General features: G+C 42.2%; 1 protein-coding gene across 1 annotated transcript in view; it reads left to right on the top strand.

Moving 5' to 3' along the window:
• The first annotated feature begins 273 nt into the window (after positions 1-273).
• LOC110534499 (polypeptide N-acetylgalactosaminyltransferase-like 6) overlaps positions 274-17,636 on the top strand; it is a 246,825-nt gene continuing 229,462 nt past the window's right edge. Inside the window, exons 1-2 of the mRNA XM_036933624.2 lie at positions 274-692; positions 1,003-1,278. Coding sequence (XP_036789519.1) covers positions 1,144-1,278 — 135 coding nt within the window. The 5' untranslated portion in view covers positions 274-692; positions 1,003-1,143. The remainder of the gene's footprint in view (positions 693-1,002; positions 1,279-17,636) is intronic.

The following is a 17,636-nucleotide window of genomic DNA, read 5'->3' as shown; positions in this document are numbered from 1 at the left end:
AGTAGGTGTTCTAAAACTTTTGACTGGTAGTGTATGTCTACCTCAATATAAAATAACATGTTCATCATCTGCAATTGATTACTCCTATAGTGACAGGTGATGACATTTCTGCCTTTCTATCAATATTCAGTATCAGTGCAGTGCACATGATTAGATTCTGAATTTCATTAACACTTTCATTTGAATGCCAGACTGCAAAATTGTTAGGCTATCTATTCAAAGTGCATCAGGCAGCCGTCCAATGCATCACTGCGCTTTGTTCTCTCGTCCGCTGTTTCGTGCCAAAGTGCTGTCGGATTCACTGCTATGTGGTCGCGTTGGCGCTCCTTGTCCCTATCCCACACCTCGCTCTTGCCTTTGAAGGGATCGCCAAGCCGTAGGAATGTTCCCACATTAATGCGCAGTGCACGTGGTTCTTAACCGCAATATCTAAAAACCTGGTATTGAGGAGCGACATTGCGAAAGGAGGGGGAGAACATAATTTCTACCTAGATGTGGGAGAAATGCAGCTCGTGAGGGATTTTCTGATTCAGGAAGAGCGCGAGACGGACTCGAAATTCCCTCACGTGCGCATCGTGGGAGATAAAGCTGTTCAACGCTTCTATTTTTTGTCTTGATTTATAACAGAAATGCGGCCGAAAAGGTCCTAAACAATCACGGTAAATGGGGCAACATGCAAATACGCACCGACAGTAAGTCATTGTGATGTGTTTAGTGCTGTCTGTTTAACCATTTGCGCTGTAAGTAGTAGGGTCAGCTTTTATTTATTTGAAACTGAAAGGTGTCACTATCTTCTTCATCTCTGGTTTGAATTTAGTGACACGTGTAGTTTAATGAATGTTAACTATGAGAGCATAGCCTACTGTTAGACTGGTAGTGTTTTTTATGTGCAACAAAATGTTTAAATTAGTGGAATGGTGGCTTCTCAGTCCTCTGCATTTGCAATTAGGCTAAATGTCAGTAAGAGGTCTACATGCTGATACATTTTATTGTTTGTTTTAGGTGAACGTTTGTCAACAGCTTCAGGAGGTGGTTTGCCACCGACCAACAAATAATATTTCAACCCGAGTGGCACGAGCCAAGAAGAACGGACTCCGTAGTTTTTAGATATTGGGATTATATCTTCTTACTTGGGTGTCCACGATGAAGAGGAGACAGAAGCGAGTGTTGCAAATGGCCTTCGTATTCATGGTGGCTTTGATATTTCTGCCAAACGTCGGACTGTGGTCTTTATACCGGGAGAAACACCTGATGAAGTCGCACGAGGCCGGCGAACAGGTACGTCTAAGGTCAAGTTATGTTGACTTTGCCACTAATTTCGTCGCATTTCAAACTGGTGTAGCCTACAGTAACTAACTGGTGCTACAAAGTTGATCATTTTTAAGTTCATGTAAAGTAATTGTGAGTTGGTGGGAAAAGTAATTTGACAACAACATGTGCAGTCATGACTTGAGCAACAGTGTTAGTTAGGAAGGCTCATCAATCATCATAATCGCATCATCAGTTAGGCCCATGCATGGGCGTGTGCTCTCATCATGCATCTTTTCATCAACTTTATACTAGGCAAATTTAAATCTGGACCTTGAAGCCCAGTTACACTGCTGATTTAAATTCTTCCCCTCTGAAGGACTGATTTAGATGGGTGTGGGGCACCAGTTGGGTGCAGAAAATTAGGCCTTTCGGGTAGAACATACAACCATATATAGTTTTTGTTTAATATAGCCTAATGTTATCCTAATTCTAACCATTAAATGCAAAACAAATGTTTTTAATGTTTTTATACATTTCCTTGGGTGAAAGATGTGTATGCATACATTATACTTTAGGCAAGCAATCGAGAGTCACCTCTGTGTAAGAGTACATTTAGTTCCTGGTTTAAATTGTACCCAAGTTATTTTGCATCCAGGCCAATGTCCTTCAAATATGATAATATGTCAAACTTTGTTGTGATTGTTGCAGGCCCGGCACCAGGATAAAGTGACTAAGGGGGCAGTTGAAATCGGCGATGGGGCACAATTTTGGGGCGTAATTACATTTGAATGATATTAAATTCTGCTTATATCACGCCATACCACAATAAACATAAAGTTCAAATGCAGAGACTCCATGACCTCTGAGTGCTTTTGAAGTGGCAGGTTGGTGTGCTCTCTATCAGCACAAAGGACAATGCTCTACACACTAAAGCGATGCCGTTTTGGTAATGAATATAGGCTACAAGATAGATAGGGTAATTCACCTATTACAAACAGCCTATGTGAATGCAGCTGTACACACAGCCGTCTTACTAAAATAATGCAAACTAAATGCTGAAAGTAGTAACCTAGTTATTAATGCAGGCAAACAAAAATATTGAATAGTAGTTTGGCTTAGAATACAGACAATGTGAACAAATGAATGTGAACAGAACGAAACAGCGATACCAAGTATGCCTAGTAAACAAAATATCAAATCAATAAAGGCATGACAAAATATATATTTAGGCTAGTTACTTTAACAGTAAACTAGCAGAGTAAACAAAAATCAAATAACCAAAAAAAAACAAAACACAGCCTACAGCCTACTTCGGTGAGATGCAGCCATGCACCGCTATCTTGCCAAACAAATAGGCCTGTAGGCCCGGTTCAAACATGGAAAGTCATGGCGCTCATGAGTTCAGCAACACGTTGTGATATGGTACAATACACTTCTGTGGATCAAAATCAATCCACATAATCAATTAAGCAATGCCAGGCTACCATAAATTTCCAATACGTACAGTTTACAACCACCAAAATGAATAGGCTACCAAGGAAGCCATAATAGAATGTGTCTATTTCTATGATGAAACATACTGATATGTAGCTATACCCAGGGGCGTCATTTGGGTTCTTGCATTAGAATAATATTGAATTCTGCTTATATCACGCTATACCGCAATAAACATAAAAGTTAAAATGTTGAGAACATTGAGTGCTTTTGACCAAGAAGTGGCAGGTTGGTGCAAAATCTCAGCTGCGCTCTATCAGCACCATGGACAGCGCCCTACAAACTTAAAGGCCTATAGTCTGGCTAAGGAAGTCATTTTGCCATTCCATACCATAGGTTTTTGCTGAAAGTACGCCACTGTCTGTACCACCAAGACTTTGATAACAATCAACCAGCTAGATTGTTTCTTACATTTTCAGAAGAGTTGCAGCCTCCTTGATGCTCTGTGGAACTTCCTGATTAATTGTTCATTCCACTCTCCCCAAAATATTCCCAAGAAATGCCAGTTGGATTAGTTGAGTGAACACGTTTGTCAAAGTGGTAAATTTGTTCTCACATGTAGCTGTGGATGCCCCAAAAGACATAGCGTAGAGATGCACAGAGAATCGTTGCAAGATATCAAGTGTGGCCCATTTCTCCTCATTGGAGCCGGAGCGGGCGATTTCAGCAAAAACTGGAGCGCAACACTAAACTCAGCTTCCACCAAATCTGTTTTTCTTAGATCCAGCAGTGGTTTCACCTTTTTCCCATCTAGAAAGTCATGGCTCACAAGGGTTAACAGAGTCTCCACCAGTTGGCTGTTGCGTTTGCTGAATCGTACTGACATTTCACCGATGACAGCATCCAAGTCTTTTACACTCCTTTGTCCTGCTGGCCTACTGTACTGTCCATCACATAATGCTAGAGATTTCCATAACGTTGTCATAATCGCTTGGAACTTGTGGTGTGTCAGTGCCACTGGCACTGAACTGTTCACAAATGGCTTCAAACTCGCTGTCACACCCCGGCTTGTCACACCTCAGCACTCCAATGCACTGCGGACCACTTTGACTCCAGTGTAAAGATCTGTTGCTTTTGCCTGAATACATTTGTTTGGAGGATGGAGAAGACTGAGGATTCTGTGCACCATGGTGGCTGTAAACTTAAAGCCAGGTCCCATCATTGCCCTTAGCAGCCCTGTAGCCTCAGGTCTTACTTCTGTGTTGTACAAACGCATGCATTCGTTGTCAGATTGGAACTTCACGATGCTGTAACAACTTTTAACAGCCACTGACACAGTAGCCAGGTGTCCCCTTCTCCATTGGCTACTTTGACTAAGCCAATTTCTGCTATCCACCGTGGCAGTGGCAGATTAGCTGGTTCCAGCTAGCTAAATAGGCTAAGGCTAATAACACTTACGCTTTTTACAGCTAGCTAAGACGCTAACTAAACTCTGTGGTGGTGGGGTGTGAGGCTGAGTTGAGTGAAGCAGCTTTAACGGTAAACTTGACCCCGCCCTTATAAATCTAAATCAAATATTACAGGCGGAGGCGTATCACGTTATTCACTTAGCCTACCATAGACGAGAAGTTTTTTTTCCTGTTTTTTTATGAAAACCAAAGGAGTCATACCTAAGCACTGACACAGCGCAGCAGAGATACAAATCTTGCACCAACCTGTCACTCAATAATTGTAACTTTTTTTTTACATAGGGACATAAAACTAAAACTGAGGGGGCTAAGCCCGCTTTAGCCCCCTCGTGGAGCTGAGCTCAGATTGTGGTGGAAGTCACTGTGCTGTCTCCTAAGTGTGACTTATTATAACAAGGGTAGTTTGGTTCCTGAATGCTGATTGACTGAAACCACTTTCCAGTAATGTGTACATTCAGAATATGATAGCATGAGGTTGGAGTACCATGGCACGAAATCCTCTTTAGCTTGTGTGGCTTGATGATCTCCTTGAACACCTACAGCTCTTTGCCAGCCCTTCATGTTATGTAGCCCTAGCTGCACTCTGTTTAGCCGTGAGGCTTGTTTCAAATATGCCTATCATCTTGTAATCTATTTCTGCTGCTGGGGGGTGCAGTGAAAACTGCCTGAGTCGGTTTATGATTGCATCTCGTCATTGCCTCTTTCTCATTTGCCTGATCGCGATTTGCATTGCCGCATGGCGTAACATTGCCCTTCGGCACTGCATGGCCCCGTCTCTGTGAAGCCTTGACAGTTCATCACCATTAGGCTAACCCAGCCTGTCGCCCTCTAGCTCCGGCCCGGGTTGACAGGGACAGAAACATCAGGCGGTGGTCATTATGTGGGACGACACCTACCGTCCTCTCCTCTCTCCACTGACCTCTACATGATACAGACTGAGTCACCCTGCTGAGATGTCTCACATTCCATTTCGAGGTTGTCTGTCTCATAGAAAGAATGAGTAGATTGAACAAAGTCCCTCGGACCAGTGCAACTTGATGACCAATGTCCTCTCTTGTCATTCTATTTTTTTATCCACTGAAAATAGGAGCCTCAGTATAAGTATGTGTTAACTTTAGATTAGTGGTGTGTTGGTATTTTTGGCAGCCATTTTACTGAACAAGGTGATGTCCTTTGTTTTTTTTGTAAGTCCTATCGATTACTTTTGGTTTAGTTTAATCCATAGTGTCATAGTCTCTAGATTGAGCTCCTATACTACAGGCATTTGATACAAACAAAGCAAATCAAAAAGAAGAAGAAGAAGAAGGTCTAGAACCCTGTAGTCGGGATCAGTAGGTCCCAGAGCAGCAACACAGGCAAACTGATGAGTTCCTTCCTGATTCCCGTGATTCAGAGCCACCGAGCAGCCAGCCAATCCTCTGAAAGACGGAAGGGAGCGGCAGCGTTATATGCTCTGAGGGAAAGGCTCATCCTCCGTGACAGGCAGCAGAAAAATGTGAACAATCCCTAAGATCAGAATCACCCCGTTTCTGACTCAAAGCCTGCGTCCCAAATTGCACTCTATTCCCTAGTGCTGGTCAAAAGTAGTGCACTACATAGGGAATAGGGTGGCATTTGGGAAGCTGTCCCCTGACTCAAAATCAAAGCAGCTGAAGTTTCACACACCAGCCAACCATAAAAGGAAAAAGAAGCATGGGCTTGTATCTGTTTGATTGGGCCATTTTGTCTGCAGTCAGGTTGAGATAATTGACATTGGGGATGGATGTTTCCGTTGGGCCGAATTACCAACGAAGCTCACCAGATTGTCATTTTAGTTATTAACCTAGTCACCATGGTGATGTTTAGCCTATTATTACTGACATTATGATGTATTTCACACTATAAACGCACTGTAGTTTCATGTATATGGACATCATGATCCATCAGTCTTTTATGTGATGCATCACATCGGACACATTATTGCCTTTGACCAGTTCTGTAACATTGTTCATACATTTCAATACAAGCTACTGCTTTGTGGTAAGGGTCCTGATCTCAGCTCACCGGTACATTTAGTGGTCAACAACAAACAACAGCTAGCATGTGTACGTACTGATGGTGTGTTTTGTTACCCTAGATACCAGGTGCGCGCGCGCACACACACACACACACACACACACACACACACACAATACACACACACACACACACACCAGCTGTCACTTGTGATGGGATGTTTACGTGGGATGATGAGTATGCTAGATTCGGATATATGATGGCACACTGAGCAGTGACAGAGTGTTAGCAGTCTACACAGGAGTAATGCAAGCTAGGCCTAATAACAATTTGGAAGTGATGGAGGGCAACAGTAGCTGAGATTGTACAATTTATACTGTTAATTTGTAGTAATGGAGCAGTGTACATATGTATAATGCACAATGTCTAGTTTGATGTACTGTTTTATTTATGATGTAGGCGATTGTATTGTTTTACTCTTGTTTGGACCCCGGGAGGAATAGCTGCTGCCTTGTCAGCAGCTAATGGGGATTCTAATAAATACTAGATGGAAAATAATGTCCTATGAAGCTCTACATCAGTGCTATTCAAACTTTTTCACCAGGATTTCTGGGGACTTTCTTCTAGATTAGTGGTTCTCAACCTGGGGTACTAATACCCCTGCAGATACCTGGCCTATCCACAGCCTGGTACTTGGGAATGGGAAGACTAAAGAGCATAGAGTGGCAAGAAAAAGTATGTGAACCCCTTGGAAATACCTGGATTTCTGCATAAATTGGTTGTAAAATTTGATCTGATCTTCATCTAGGTCACAACAATTGCCACGACCTCCCCCGAAGTTGGTGCCTCTCCTTGTTCGGGCGGCGTTCAGTGGTCGGCGTCGCCGGTCTTCTAGCCATCATTGATCCACTTTTCATTTTCCATTTGTTTTGTCTTGTCTTCCTACACACCTGGTTTCAATTCCATCATTACATGTTGTGTATTTAACCCTCTGTTCTCCCCATGTCCTTGTCCGGAATTTTTATTGAAAGTGCTTATGCACGGTAGGTCTGGTGTGCGATAGGTTTTGTACCCATTGTATTTATTGTTTTGTTTACAGTGATTTTTATATTTAAACTGCGCCGTTGTAACACAGTTTTTGCTCTCCTGCGCCTGACTTCTCTGTCGCCAGTACGCACCCCATACAACAATAGACAAACACAGTCTGCTTAAACTAATAACACACAATTATACGTTTTCATCTTTTTATTGAACACACCGCGTAAACAGTCACAGTGCAGGGTGGAATTAAGTATGTGAACCCTTGGATTTAATAACTGGTTGACCCTCCTTTGGCAGCAATAACCTCAACCAAACATTTTCTGTAGTTGCGGATCAGACCTGCACAACAGACAGGAGGAATTTTGTACCATTCCTCTTTACAAAACTGTTTAAGTTCAGCAATATTCATGGGATGTCTGGTGTGAACTACTCTCTAGAGGTCATGCCACAGCATCTCAAATCAGGTTGAGGTCAGGACTCTGACTGGGCCACTCCAGAATTAATATTTTCTTCTATTGAAGCCATTCTGTTGTTGATTTACTTCTGTGTTTTGGGTCGTTGTCCTGTTGCGTCACCCAACTTCTGTTGAGCTTCAATTGGAGGACACCCTAACATTCTCCTACAAAATGTCCTGATAAACTTACATTTTCCCGTGGATGATAGCAAGCTGTCCAGGCCTTGAGGCAGCAAAGCAGCCCCAAACCATGGTGCTCCCTCCACCATACTTTACAGTTGGGAGGAGGTTTTGATGTTGGTGTGCTGTGTCTTTGTTTCTCCACACATAGTGTTATATGTGTTCCTTCCAAACAAACTGTCCACAGAATATTTTGCCAGTAGCGCTGTGGAACATCCAGGTGGACTTTTGCAAACTTCAGATGTGCACAATTGTTTTGGGACAGCCGTGGCTTGTTTCGTAGTGTCCTCCCATGAACACCATTCTTGTTTAGTGTTTTATGTATCGTAGACTTGTCAACAGAGATGTTAGCATGTTCCAGAGATTTCTGTAAGTTTTTAGCTGACAGACTAGGATTCTTCTTAACCTCATTGAGTATTCTGCGCTGTGCACTTGCAGTCATCTTTGTAGGATGGCCAATCCTAGGGAGAGTAGCAACAGTGCTGAACTTTCTCCATGTATAGACAATTTATCTTACTGTGGACTGATGAACATCAAGGCTTTTAGAGATACTTTTGTAACCCTTTCCAGCTTTATGCAAGTCAACCATTCTTAATCTTAGGTCTTCTGAGATATCTTTTGTTCGAGGCATGGTTCACATCAGGCAATGCTTCTTGTGAATAGCAAACTCAAATTTTGTGAGCAATGTTTATAGGGCAAGGCAGCTCTAACCAACCTCTCCAATCTCGTCTCATTGATTGGACTCCAGGTTAGATGACTCCTGACTCCAATTAGCTTTTGGTGAAGTCATTAGCCTAGTGGTTCACATACTTTTTCCCACCTACACTGTGAATGTTTAAATTATGTTTTCAATATAGACAATAGAAATACAATCATTTGTGTGTCATTAGTTTAAGCACACTATGTTTGTCTGTTGTTGAGACTTGGACGAAGATCAGATAATATTTGACCAATTTATGCAGAAATCCAGCTAATTCGAAAGGGTTCACATACATTTTCTTGCCACTGTAGGCCTAATGATCCACTGCAAATGAGGGGGTAGCCTACTTTGGTTGGGGGTGTGATTGGTACTTTCAAATAACCCAAGAATGTTGAGAACCACCTTTAACCTCTGGATCCAACTGAGAGAATGTTGATTTCCTAGTGACTGACTGTTATTGTCAGTATCCATTTCGTGACAGAGTGACAGTTGGAAGAGCAAGGCAGTCATTCTAATTAGGCTACCCGCCACGGTGTCATAGGGAGGAGATGCATGATGGTAATGCAGATGCAGAGCTGAGTGACAATGTGGCCGTGGATGAATGATCTACTAAATATATTAGAACGGAGATGAGGTTTATATAAAAACAAGAAACGCAAGAAGATTTCACAAATCGTCTGTGGAAACTGAATCTATTTTCAGTGTGCGATGGGGCAAAACAGGTTGAAAAGGCCATTCGTGATTAGACTTGTAGTGGTTGTCACAAGGCATAAAAACCCTCTGTTGAAGGGACCCGATTTGGTGTGACATGCAAAGACTTCAATTGTGTGAGCGGTAATAGGTTGTTGGTTTGTTGGTAGGAATTCAATTGTGACCATGATATTTTGACAATGAATAAGAATATGAATCTCCGGTATTGTTATCGTTCGTCTGAATATGAATTTGAATCAAACTCTCCCCGTATCAACTGTGGAAGAGGCTTCCCCATTAGCATAGAGAAGGAACACATAATACATTTAGTAATTAAACCGGTAGTAATTAAACCTGTCAGTGTTGCTTCAAAGTATTGACTCCTAGCTTCCTCAGTACAGTATATTATTTTATAATGATTCGCTTCCTTAACGACCTCATTTTAGTTTCCTTCTGTTTTTATGACACCTCGTTATCTTCTCCCCTCACCGTTAACAGTGTTTTTCTGTAATTACTGTGCTATTTTAGAGAACTGAGCTGATTGTGTTTCTGTGTTTATATAGTAGAACTATCATTATAGAAGTTGTTGTTGTTGTTGGTGAGGTATTGTATAATCAATGCTGCTATCATCATTTTCACCAGTATCGCAATGAGCTTGATTACCGATCCCTTTCCAAAAATAGGTGTTTTGGTGTTGATGGTGTTGATGTTGAGTTGTTCCTCACATACTTATTATCTACATTCCACTCAGCTCCCCAATAAGCTTTCTGGCAGGACCAAGGATTTGCCACATTGTGTATTGATGATATGTATCATAAAGCTTTACATCATTTTCACCTCCATCCTCTCCTTAGTCTTGGTCCGTTTAAACCTGATTTGTCAGATGTGCCTTGTGTGCCGCTGACAGGTGGTAGAATGTGGTGGGAGGCTGTTTTGTGTCTTCTGAGAATAAAGGGCATTTCATATGGAGTGACTGCCTGGCCCTGTCTGCACAGTGATATAAAACAACTTATTCACCACCACCGGCTCTCGGGAGGTGAGATCTAGACGTAATCATTAAGGGTGCTTCCATAATGGCATTTGTCAGGGCCCATAGGGTTCTGCTCAGAAGTAGTGCACTATGAAGGGAATTGGGTACCATTTTGGACGCTCCTCAGTGTTGTGACGTGGGCATCTCTATTAAGCTGAAAGCACTCCAATAGCACTTGTTGTGTTTTTCTCTCATGCTTCTGAGAGTAATGGAAATAGGCTCGATGTAATCACTGCCATTGTACTGTCAGACACTACACAGCAGTGCAATCTGTTTTAATGGTCATGAACTTCTTTCAGTGTAAGATGTAAATATAGACACTTATTCGAGCCTATAAAGCTCACACCTATTTATTCTCCTGGTGGCACTAACCTAAATCAGTGAGAAAGTGTGGACAGTGAATGTCTATCCATGTCAACATGTGATCAGTCTCAAATGCTCCCATACGCTAGACTAGGGCTGCATCTCAAATGGCACCCTATACCCTATAGGCCCTGGTCAAGAGTAGTGCACCATATAGGGAATAGGGTGCCATTTGGGTTACACACTAGGTATACATACCATGAGTGTAATCACATAGATGGGCCATGAATTGTCCCCCTGCTTGTTCAACTGTCCCTCAGCACAGAGATGGCTGAGTTACGGCTGTTTAAACTGGCAGCTCTGACTGACTGACTGACTCCTCCACTCTGGCGATTGTTATTCAAGGAGAAAGCAAAGCTTCTTATGTTTTATGGCTCTCTTCTCCTCCGCGGCACCGGCGTCGTACCGTAGATTTACGGGCGTTTCAAACCCACCCCGCAAGGTAATACTTGTCATCGGTGAAACATAACTAACAGTTAAATCAGACAGACAGTTTAACAATGTGGCCTGACAGAGGTTGTAAGAGATTTTCGTGAGTCTGAAGGGTCATTATATTGCATCTATTAAAGGCAATCCAAAAACTACTTTTCAATTAAGAGGTTCCCAAGGGAGTAGTTGATCATGGCTGTGACTGTCCACTCCACTTGATGGCTAGTACCTTTAAAAAAAGTTCTTGCCATCTAGCTTTCTCCTCCAGTTATTATCTTGTTGGATAGGCTTACTTACAGATGAGTAAAGTTTCAAGTTTTTTTAAACAATTTTCCTTTTTGCTTTTACGTTTCAAACAAGAGATTGTAGACCTAATGTTCAAGTTGAAAATGTGATTTTAAAACATAATTGGTTGGAATCACCAGCTCTCAACAAAAATTCCTCTCAGAAATCAATATTTCTGATTATATCTTGATCCATGCTGAGATTGCCAGTCAGCCGTGTCTTCCAATCACATCAACCTTTGTTTTCGTCACTGTATGAAATGGAGTCAAGTTCGATATGGTTCTGAAAAGGATGCCCCCCCTGTCATTATGTCACATATTGTGGGGTGGTAGTCAGTGAAAGGGAGATGTTGTGTCCTGCTGTGTTATTGAGTTGTAACCTTTTCGTTGTATCCTACAGTATGTGTGGAAAGGACAAAAATAGGTGTGTCCTGCATTTGAAAGCAGACAGTTGACCCAGTCGTGTTCTGAAAAGGCCTATTGTCCTTCTCGGTGCAACCAACAGACACACCTAAGAATCAACCCAGCAGGTCGGACACACCGACTGAGTGGTTGAATGAATCGCAGCACAGCTATGCTCACAATAAACCAATTATTTATTTTAGCCTTCAAGTAACATGAATTTAAACCACAACCCTACTTGTTAGACTGCCCCCCAAAGAGCCACTAGCATCTTCCACAGCTTTCAGGACAGTTACTGATGATTTACCAGTGAATCATTGTAGCCTAATCACTTCAGTCACCAATGATGGGTATCTCTGTTAGTTATTAACGGCAGTCAGTTCTTTTCTTTGTGTGAAGGATGTGATATCTGATTGTTGTGGGGAACCGTTGAGAAACTGAGTGATTTGTAATGTGAGGAATATAAATGTCAACAGTGTATTAGGACACCAGAGCTGATTTAAATGATGTTGAAACTGGATCACAGTGGAGGATAGGTGGGTAGGATATTTTACCTAGGTTTAAATATGAATGAGCTTGATGAGTATCTTTTAATATTGTGCCGGTTCCTCAAGGCTTATTTGAGAGGTGGTCTCAGGTTATCGATTTAAATTCCTTTCTATTCCCTCTTTATCCTTTTAATGAACTCCCTTCATCATCCTCCCTCTTTTTTCCTCCTTTCTTCCTCCTACTAATTCACTGACTGCACTGATGAAAAACTCCAGCAGTCTCCCTAACAAGAAAAGTCCTTGGTGCTTATTAGGATATTTGTGAGTCATTCCACTGTATTATCCTATCTCATTAAAAGCCCATGGTGCAGTTTTTGATTCTCTAATGGAGGAAAACTGTGAGGAATCATGTGTAGCCTGGTTAAACTAGACTGAATGTTGAACTCACCATTCACCTCAATGGAGAGTGCAGCGTTCAGTCTGGTTTAGCCAGGCTAAGAAATGGGTTCCCTGTGTTTTCAATATACAGTGGGACAAAAAAGTATTTAGTCAGCCACCAATTGTGCAAGTTCTCCCACTTAAAAATATGAGAGAGGCCTGTCATTTTCATCATAGGTACACTTCAACTGTGAGAGACAAAATGAGAATTAAAAAAATCCAGAAAATCACATTGTAGGATTTTTTATGAATTTATTTGCAAATTATGGTGGAAAATAAGTATTTGGTCAACTACAAACAAGCAAGATTTCTGGCTCTCACAGACCTGTAACTTCTTCTTTAAGAGGTTCCTCTGTCCTCCACTCGTTACCTGTATTAATGGCACCTGTTTGAACTTGTTATAAGAATAAAAGACACCTGTCCACAACTTCAAACAGTCACACTCCAAACTCCACTATGGCCGAGACCAAAGAGCTGTCAAAGGACACCAGAAACAAAATTGTAGACCTGCACCAGGCTGGGAAGACTGAATCTGCAATAGGTAAGCAGCTTGGTTTGAAGAAATCAACTGTGGGAGCAATTATTAGGAAATGAAAGACATACAAGACCACTGATAATCTCCCTCGATCTGGGGCTCCACGCAAGATCTCACCCCGTGGGGTCAAAATGATCACAAGAGCCACACGGGGGCAAAAATCCCAGAGCCACACGGGGGTACCTAGTGAATGACCTGCAGAGAGCTGGGACCAAAGTAACAAAGCCTACCATCAGTAACACACTACGCTGCCAGGGACTCAAATCCTGCAGTGCCAGACGTGTCCCCCTGCTTAAGCCAGTACATGTCCAGGCCCGTCTGAAGTTTGCTAGAGAGCATTTGGATGGTCCAGAAGAAGATTGGGAGAATGTCATATGGTCAGATGAAACCAAAATATAACTTTTTGGTAAAAACTCAACTCGTCGTGTTTGGAGGACAAAGAATGCTGAGTTGCATCCAAAGAACACCATACCTACTGTGAAGCATGGGGGTGGAAACATCATGCTTTGGGGCTGTTTTTCTGCAAAGGGACCAGGACGACTGATCCGTGTAAAGGAAAGAATGAATGGGGCCATGTATTGTGAGATTTTGAGTGAAAACCTCCTTCCACCATCAAGGGCATTGAAGATGAAATTTGGCTGGGTCTTTCAGCATGACAATGATCCCAAACACACCGCCCAGGCAACGAAGGAGTGGCTTCGTAAGAAGCATTTCAAGGTCCTGGAGTGGCCTAGCCAGTCTCCAGATCTCAACCCCATAGAAAATCTTTGGAGGGAGTTGAAAGTCTGTGTTGCCCAGCAACAGCCCCAAAACATCACTGCTCTAGAGGAGATCTGCATGGAGGAATGGACCAAAATACCAGCAACAGTGTGTGAAAACCTTGTGAAGACTTACAGAAAACGTTTGACCTCTGTCATTGCCATCAAAGGTTATATAACAAAGCATTGAGATAAACTTTTGTTATTGACCAAATACTTATTTTCCACCATAATTTGCAAATAAATTCATGAAAAAATCCTACAATGTGATTTTCTGGATTTTTTTTCCTCATTTTGTGTGTACCTGTGATGAAAATTACAGGCCTCTCTCATCTTTTTAAGTGGGAGAACTTGCACAATTGGTGGCTGACTAAATACTTTTTTGCCCCACTGTATAATCTCTCCTTTCTTCCTGTGTCGTGAATTACTGGCCTCTCTGAAACACGAAGAGGCTGCACTATCTTTTTATGAGGAGGGAGATGTGTCTGGGTGAGGGATGCATGTGCTGAGCTGCAGCACTGCTGGGTCAGGCTGATGAGAAAGGAAAGGGCCGGTCGGTGCTGATGAGGGACCATGCAGCCAGTGAGTGACTGATTACTCAGCCTGTATACAGGGACAACTGGGACAGATATTATTCTGTAAAGTTTGGAATCTTATATCCTCTGTTGTCCCATGGAGGTGATTCATCATGATTGTTGGGGTAATACGCAGGGCCTGGCCAAATACATCCACCTGTGTGTGTGTGTGTGTGTGTGTGTGTGTGTGTGTGTGTGTGTGTGTGTGTGTGTGTGTGTGTGTGCGTGCGTGCGTGCGTGCGTGCGTGCGTGCGTGCGTGCGTGTAAAAGCTGAGGAAGTATGTGTGACGACAGGGAGAGGGAACCGTTTGCTGCCGTAGCGACAGACTGACAGTGCTGCCTCCCACACTGTGAGAAACTGTGACATACGAGCAGAGCGAGGTGGGCACTGGTGTGTGTGTGTGTGTGTGTGTGTGTGTGTGTGTGTGTGTGTGTGTGTGTGTGTGTGTGTGTGTGAGAGAGAGAGATTTGAGGGATGTGGGTGTGTGTGGGGGGTTTGTTTCTCCTGCCAAGGCTTTTTGATTCCCTCCAAATTGTTTTGAGCAGAAAAATGCACTCTGTCACACTTCATGCTCTTTCCCGGGGCGATTTAACAGTCAAACACACACACACACACACACAAACACACACACACGCACAAACACACATGCTCTGCCTGCCGGCTCTCGCTCTACAGATGAGGGGATTTACTGAAACCCTCACAGCACCCCTCCTGGTCACATTGAGAACTTGTTATGGCTCATCCTTAATCACTTTTCTCCTAGTGACTTTGCTTACCACTGAGGTAGACTGAGGAGGACTGAGGTAGACTGAGGTGGACTGAGGTAGACTGTATCACTCTTGTTGTTTGCAGATTATATAACTACAGTTTGAGTCAGAAGCACAAACAAATACGGTTGGTTTTCCTTCTGGCAAAACGGATTCATTATTTATTACACATAGTAACAACTACAGGTCAACCACTGGCATACCGGACAGCCCCGCAAGGAAGGGGGGCACAAAAAGTAATTTTCATATGTACTAGGATGCTAAGTGTTTGTTTCTTGGGAATTCAGGAATGTGACTGAAAAAGTGCCTCAGGCCTTGAAAATGAAACATTTAACTGATTGAAAGTATTCGGGGATATCGGTGATCAATGGCGTGGTCAAGGCTACGACGGTGCCAGTGTAATGAGTGGGGCTTTCTCAGGTGTTCAAAAGCTGATTGCCGTAGCAACATCAGGGAAACTGGGCAGAAGGGAGGAGTGCTTCAAATACAGCAATTCCGCAACATCTTTAATTGAGCCTCTCATTCTCCTTAATTGCCTCAACAGGTTGTCTGCTTACTGGACAGCCAATACATTGTCAGATGCAAACAGATTATCATGTTTAGCAGGCAACAGTTCTTGAGGGCTTGAACAAAAAATGCTGGTGAACCAGCTTGGTGTGGTTGTAATATCAACAGTCCCTTATCCCTGGTGTATCTTGGCATGCGTCATTCAAGACTACATTTAATTGTGTGCTGCGCAATGGACATATAATGGACAATGTCTCAGCAAACTGTCTGGGTTGGCATTACTCAGTATAGAAAACAGTCTGGCCCGCAACCTGGACCTACTGGCTGTGGTAAAAACATTTGCACACAAAAAAAGAGGACTTCAGGAAACCAGGGGAGTCTCTCAAGTTGGATTTCATTCAATTTACCTTGTATCCAATTTGTGGAGGCTATTCGCTAGACAGACCTCGCTGAGTTCAACAATAAATAAATGGCTGAATTTATCCTTAAGCCGACAACTTTTTGCCTCAGGGCTATTTGATATTTACATTTTATAAAAGGTTTATAAACAGCAGTTAAATACAGTATATACAGTAGCTATAGATAGTACACTGCATAATGAAACAATCTAGTGTTTTGAGGATGGGCTGACTGTATGATTTTGCATTTATAGACTGGTTTTATGCACAACAACTTTGTATTAGAGGACGACTGATTAATCGGCATTGCCGATTAATTAGGGCCGATTTCAAGTTTTCATAACAATCGGTAACATTGCAATCCACGAGGAAACTGCATGGCGGGGTGACCACCTGTTACACGAGTGCAGCGTCAAAGGGAGCCAAGGTAAGTTGCTAGCTAGCAATAAACGTATCTTTTAAAAAACAATCACTCTTCACATAATCACTAAAAAACTACACATGGTTGATGATATTACTAGGTGAACTAGCTTGTCCTGCCCTGCATATAATCAATGTGGTGCCTGTTAATTTATCATCGAATCACAGCATACTTCAACTTTGCTAAACGGGTGATGATTAAACAAAAGCGCATTCGCGAAAAAAGCACATTCGTTGCACAAATGTACCTAACCATAAACATCAATGCCTTTCTTAAAATCAATCATAAGTATTTTTTTTTAAACCTGCATATTTAGTTAAAATAAGTTCATGTTAGCAGGTAATATTAACTAGGGAAATTGTGTCACTTCTCTTGCGTTCAGTGCAAGCAGAGTCAGGGTATATGCAACAGTTTGGGCAGCCTGGCTCTTTGCGAACTGTGTTTTTTCCTAACAAAGACCGTAATTAATTTACCAGAATTTTACATAATTATGACATAACATTGAAGGTTGTGCAATGTAACATCAATATTTAGACTTAGGGTTGCTACCGGTTCGACAAAATACGGAATGGTTCCGTATTTCACTGAAAGAATAAACGTTTTGTTTTTCAAAACTATAGTTTCCGGATTTGACCATATTAATGACCAAAAGTTAATATTTCTGTGTGTTTATTATAATTAAGTCTATGATTTGATATTTGATAGAGCAGTCTGACTGAGCGGTGGTAGGCAGCAGCAGGCTTGTAAGCATTCATTCAAACAGCACTTTACTATGTTTGCGAGCAGCTCTTAGCAATGCTTGAAGCACAGCGCTGTTTATGACTCCAAGCCTATCAACTCCCGAGATTAGGCTGGCAATACTAAAGTGCCTATAAGAACATCCAATAGTCAAAGGTATATGAAATACAAATAGTATAGAGAGAAATAGTCAACGTGTCATAATTCCTATAACTACAACCTAAAACTTCTTAACTGGGAATATTGAAAAACTGGGAATATTGAACCACCAGCTTTCATATGTTCTCA

Source organism: Oncorhynchus mykiss, chromosome 10, assembly GCF_057628025.1.
Source record: "Oncorhynchus mykiss isolate SJ-2025 chromosome 10, ASM5762802v1, whole genome shotgun sequence".
NCBI classification, from domain to species: Eukaryota; Metazoa; Chordata; class Actinopteri; order Salmoniformes; family Salmonidae; genus Oncorhynchus; species Oncorhynchus mykiss.
This window is presented reverse-complemented; position numbering and strand designations above follow the sequence as displayed.